The sequence below is a fragment of the Sturnira hondurensis genome, unplaced genomic scaffold (genome assembly GCF_014824575.4).
Source record: "Sturnira hondurensis isolate 20B ecotype Veracruz unplaced genomic scaffold, ASM1482457v3 Scaffold0000648, whole genome shotgun sequence".
Taxonomy (NCBI): Eukaryota; Metazoa; Chordata; class Mammalia; order Chiroptera; family Phyllostomidae; genus Sturnira; species Sturnira hondurensis.
The window spans coordinates 3,948,150-3,954,187 of record NW_028073279.1 but is presented as its reverse complement, the minus strand read 5'-3'; the positions used below and the strand labels follow the sequence as shown (position 1 = coordinate 3,954,187).

Here is a 6,038-nt window from a genome sequence, read left to right as displayed (position 1 = left end):
GTATTTTTAACTCTAGGAAAGCGGTCACTGTATAGTATGCATTCTTGATCTGTTTCTTTCTCCCAGTCTATGGTACTGATGGTTAACACTTTTGTGGTAGCACCACTATTTCTAGTAAGTAGATTATTATGGAGTGTGCCACTTTAAAGCTGCAATACAAAATAATATTTTCCAATTTACTCACAAATTCCACAAAGAATATTTTCAAAAAGCAATCAATACTAAAGTTAAAATGCCATATGTATTAAAAGCATTTTAATACACCAGTCAAAATAATGTAATAACTTATTACATTGAGTAAATTTAATAGCATCATGCCATATTATTGCCATTTTGTGAAAACATTTCTATATCTATGCCTCCTCATTTAGGATTCCTTTTTTTTAAATTAAAATAGATTTGTGGTATACTTTGGGATTAAATTTTACTTGAAAGAAATTGCAATTTTCAAGTTACAGTATCTCTTTCCAAGAAAAATATTAGGTGTCTTAAATATGTATAATTTCTGTGAAATTTCTTGTATCTAACTTGATTAGTAAATTTTTGCAGAAGGGCTCTGATTATTTGTGGAAATCTCTGTAAGTATAGTGAAATCAGGAACTTTGTCAAAATTGTAAAATGACCTTCAAGGCTATGGTCTTTCTTTAGTAAATAGTAAAACCATTAAACTATTCCTGTAATATAATACTTCCTAAAGTAACAGCACTTTTCTTCAAAAATGTAGTTTTCACTCTTTATTATAGAAATTTAATATTTATGATCATTTAATAGTCAATATATCTTAACATATTCTCATCACTGATCTTGTCTTCATTTTATCATATCTTATATATACCATGCAAGAAGAAATAAAGCATGGTAATTTTCTTTTGGCCTTATTTGTTTGAAAGGACATGGCTATAAGAGAAAGATTTTATTATAGAGTTAGTTATTTCAGGAATTTATCTACTGCACACTAGCGTGAAATATTTGTTACAATATATTTTGAAAAAAAAGTCATATAACATGTATTCCAAATTATCAACTGAATGATGTTTTCAGATGGAAAATGTGCAAATTGCCCCTGTCCTCAGGAGCACCTTGTCATACCAACTTACCTGCCACAGAACCAAATTACTTTGGAGTGCTGAACAACTCATGTAACATTAGTTGAATGTTTGAACTAAAAAAGTTCATGATTGAACTTTTTTCTTTTCTGGAAAACTGTCTTAAAATTTTTGGCCTGGAATAGCAAAAGGAAAAGACCCTGCACTGCTAGGCAATCTCTTTGCTGGACTGTGTTGTCATTTTAAAAGGAATTTATTTCCCCTAGTGGATCTCACATTTAGCTACAAGTAAAGAAATCACGTGGTAGATTTACCTGTACTATGTTAGATTGTTTTTCTTCACAAAGTTGAGTTATTGTGGGGGAAAATTCCCAACCCCCACTCATAATGCCGAGGATTTTCAGTCCTGTAGGTACTTTGCTCTTTAGAGATAGGATACAGTTAACTTTATCATTGTAGTTTATTTTTGCTCTCAATTACAAGATTTGGCAAGACGTTTTTATTAGTTGAAGACGAAGAGGGAAATACTATGTCATGAAGGCACACCCATGCTGAACTGACAGGGAAGAAGCTGCACAGCCGGTTATATTACAAGGCTCATTCCTGAAACCTGAATATCATGCGAGCAGAAAAATCTAGATATGTGTTTATTTTGAAGAAATGATCTGAAGGCAATATTATTTGCTTTTTTATCAAAAGAGAAAAATGCATCTTTGTAAATATGGGTTGATTTGTGTTGAAACGGGGAAATGAATGCTTGTATTGCAGCCTTAAAGAATCCCATATTCACTGCAATATTCGTTTTGTAAACTACAGCCTGCAACCTAGCAGACCATGACTGAATGCTTTTGAAAAGTTGTAGATTACAAACATGAAATCACAATTAATATCCTCTAAAAGTAATTTCAGAGCCTTCACATCTTAAAAAAGGACAATGTGTACTGCTTCACAAGGTAATGTAGCTAATCAGAAAAAGAGTAGAATTAAAGTATTTACATAATGAGCAATTCTACAGAAGGCGATCATCCCCATGTAAGCACTGCTGATTATATCCCACGCTGCTTTTAACAAACTGTACCAGATTGGATCCAGCCATCAGCACTTTCAGAGAATTCTTAAAAGCCTTTTATGGGTCTTTAGATTCATTGTAGAATGGCATTCTTCAGGTAGAATATGCTGGTGAAAGAGGACAGTGTCAACACAAGGGACCAGCAGGAGAAAAGAATGTCGGCGCTCCCGGTAATTCCATACTGGGCTGTACTTGGAGCTGAAAAGAAAAGGAAAAGACTAAATCAAAATCTAATTGGTGTCTTTCAGGATCTTATGGATAATCAAAAGGCAGCTGGGTATATTGGGGGGAGAGAGCACTGGCATTGGAGTCAGACAGGTTTAGGTTCACATCTGGTTCTGCCCTATTTGATTAACATTGCTGAGCTTCATTTCTCTTAAGGGAAAAACGGAGATAACATAAACCCCTTAGCAGGGCTGCAGTGAGAATTAGAGATGAAGCATATACAACACGTTGCACTGGGCTGAGCACAGGCTAATTACCTAATATATTGCAGCCAACATTGTTTCTCTTATATGTATTGTACATGTTTGTATTAGTGAACAGCCATTCACCCATACATATTTTTTAAAAATTAATTTTATTTGCATAAAATTGATACATGACACTGTATAAGTTTAAGATGCACAAGGATGTTGATTTCATACATTTATATATTGCAGTATTATTACCACCATAGTCTTAGCTAGCACCTCTATTGCATCACGTAATTATCATTTCTTTTCTGTGATGGGGATACTTAAGATCTAGTCTTTTAGCAATTTTGAAGTTTATAATACAGTATTATTGACTACTATGGCTTCATTCAATATCCAGGACTTATTTATCTACCAGTTCCAGGTATGTATCCTTAAACAATAATTCCCAATTACCCCACCCTCCGGGGTCTAGTAAACATTCTACTCTGTTTTTCCAAGTTCGGCTTTTTTGGATCTTACATATAAGTGACATTATACATATATACATACATATATTTGTGAATCTTTTTTATGGGAAAAATACTGTGCTAAATGCTGTAAAAACAAACAAACAGAAATCCTCTCTTCTAACAATTTTTGGAAGTGAGGAAAGATATTCAAAAAAAAGTAATACAATCCTAGAGACACCAGAGTTGTATGCGCAAATTGCAGTGACATAGAAAATTGCATATTTAAATCTGCCCCACCAAGGGAGGAATGATTTAACAGAGAGCTTTACTAAAGTACACTGTCATTTGGTTGGAGGAAAGAATATATTCAAAGGCATGAGGAGAGGAGAGAGCATGACATAAATTCTAGGATCTGAAAGATTAGTCTTGCTGGACCATGAAGATTGAGACCTGGAGTAGTGGGAATTTTAAACGGGACTCTTGGCAGATAGGATTATCTTGCTTATTATAAAAAAGAGCTTAGCTCTTTATAATAAAGGAGACTTCAAAGAATTTGGAGCTGGTGAGTTGTATGATTGCACTTACTCGTTAGAAAGATCACAGCTTTATACACGAGAAGCTCATGTGGTACTTGGCTAACAGACATGTTGAATTTTCACTGAGAGATTTCACCTAGAGACCCACCAAGCTTGGGGTACTGTGGGAGTCTACTCAAGGAATCCCACTTAATTTCACAAGAGGATAGTTGCCTCTTTGAATGTAAATTATATGCTCTGTTCCAGAAATTGAATGTCACAGACATGCTCAGCCTTGCCTCAGACTGATTCTCTTTTCCCATAATTATAACAGTAACAATAAAAAAACCCTCACCAGCATACTTTTAACTACTTTTTCTTAATGAAACCTTGATTGCAAGCACTGTTTTCTAATATAAAATAAATAACATAGTATAAAAGTGTATTTATTTCACCCCCAAATCCATAACTCAAATCCAGGAGCAGATTTAGTCACTGGATTTGAATTACCAGCAGGTAGTTTTTAATGGAACTTTCACCAATAACTATATATCCATGTTACAAGAAGAATAAATTGCCTCATTTATACTTCTAAGAAATTAGAGGGGGATGAAAGATGCATTGGCTCCTTCCAGTGGGAAATTTTCTCGACAGTATGATCATTGGTTCCAGGGGAATGAGATTCAAGGGCTCAGACTACTACTCTTTAGTAAACACAGAGCAAAATCAACTATTTAATGCTTCTCTTTGTAACAAAAGAATGAAAAGATTGGGAAGAAAATAAGTCTGTATGGTTGAACAGAAAGCTTTTCAAGGTTTGCTATATAAAAAGTCTAATATAAAACCACAAAACTCAAATTACTTTCTCTTGTCCAAAACCTAGAAAGAGGTATTTTTAAAAATATAAATAAATATTTAATTGGTCCATTGACTTCTCAATGACGGCTATTTCAGAATTATTTCTGCTATTGTTTTAAAAGAATCTTGAGTGCAATAAAACCAGTATAATAAAGGACTAATAATAAACAGAGCATATACAATAATTTCATAAGTAAGAAATAAATCTTAAAAGCCAAGTGCACAAAGCAAAGATAAAATTTTATTATCTTGACTAATGAAATAGTATAGTAAGTGGTTAGAGTAGAAAGGACCCTCAAAACTCCATATCCATACTTTAAAATGCATTTTGGGGGCAATCTTTCCTAAATCTCCTCCAACAAGCTGAGCAGATTACCCTAGTGTGTCGTTAGGCTACCATTATATATTCCTTTTTATACAACTATAATGCTGTATTGCAAACATTTTTTTAAAGATTTTATTTATTTATCTTTGTGGGGGAGGGAAGGAGAGAGGGAGAGAAATATCAATGTATGGTTGCCTTTCTTGCATACCCTGTTAGGAACTGGTCTGCAACCCAGGCCTGTGCCCTGACTGGAAATGAAACTAAAATTCTTTGGTTTACAGGCCCACACTCAGTCCACTGAGTTACACCAGCCAGAGCACATTGCAAATATTTATATACATATCTGTTTACCAGATTGTTAACTCTCCTAGTTCATGTTTTATTTATCTTGGTGTTTCTAGGCACAAAGTCTGGCAAAGTCTGGTACATAGTAGATGTTTAAGAAATGTTTGTTGAGTGAACAATTCAAGTAAGTAAATAAATAGGTCAGAATTAAAAGGGGCACTCCTCTCTTATGAAAAGAATTTCTTCTGAAGCAAGCCACTTGCTTATTGGCTAGAGAATCAATATACCTTTTTCATTCATTCAGCAAATATGTACTAAACTAGGTACCAGATACTATACTAAGTACTAGGAATATAATAGTACGATAGCTACGATGATAAGTATAGTCCTTTTGTTACTTAATTCCATATATGGCCATATATATACCTTTTTATCATAACCCACATACCTCAATGCCTTCTTTTTTCTCTGTGTGCTTTTATCTTCCACTCAGCCCCCTATTGTCTTAGATATGACAGAGATATACCAATAATATATTTAAAAACTACTACTTTACAATTAACAATATATATATATTTGTCCATTGATGTCTCAAATTGATGTACTTTTAGTTTTGTGAATGCAACATTTCTATTAGTCCCAACATAAAGTAGGAGCTGTTGCTGCATTGTTAGGACGTAATTACTGTAAGAAATGAATTGCAGAATAGGTATTGACAACTAGTAGGCCAAAAAAACAAAGAATAGATATAGTCAAAGAAATGTGAGGCCAAATGTCTAATACTAAGTCATATATGATGACTCATACTCCTTAAGTATACATTGACGGTCTTTTATGTACTGGGTATTAAACACAGGTAAAGTGAATAAAACTTCTCTCTCAGGAAAGTTTCATTCTAGTTGGATATATAAATAAAAAGGCAAATATAAAGTATTAGAATATATACAGGGAACAAACATGAGAGGGCTCTCCGAGAGTCATGGTAGGTAAGTAGCAGCAGATACAAACACAATTATTTTGATTATGATCATTATTATTGTTTTACAAAATGCAATGATAGACACATTGTAGT

The 6,038-nt window shown here is 33.6% G+C and overlaps 1 protein-coding gene across 1 annotated transcript in view; it reads right to left on the bottom strand.

The window, feature by feature from the left end:
• Window positions 1–1,181: 1,181 nt before the first annotated feature.
• The window catches only part of NEGR1 (neuronal growth regulator 1), an 856,835-nt gene continuing 851,978 nt past the window's right edge, over window positions 1,182–6,038 (bottom strand). The window contains exon 7 of the mRNA XM_037042445.1: window positions 1,182–2,313. Coding sequence (XP_036898340.1) covers window positions 2,189–2,313 — 125 coding nt within the window. The 3' untranslated portion in view covers window positions 1,182–2,188. The remainder of the gene's footprint in view (window positions 2,314–6,038) is intronic.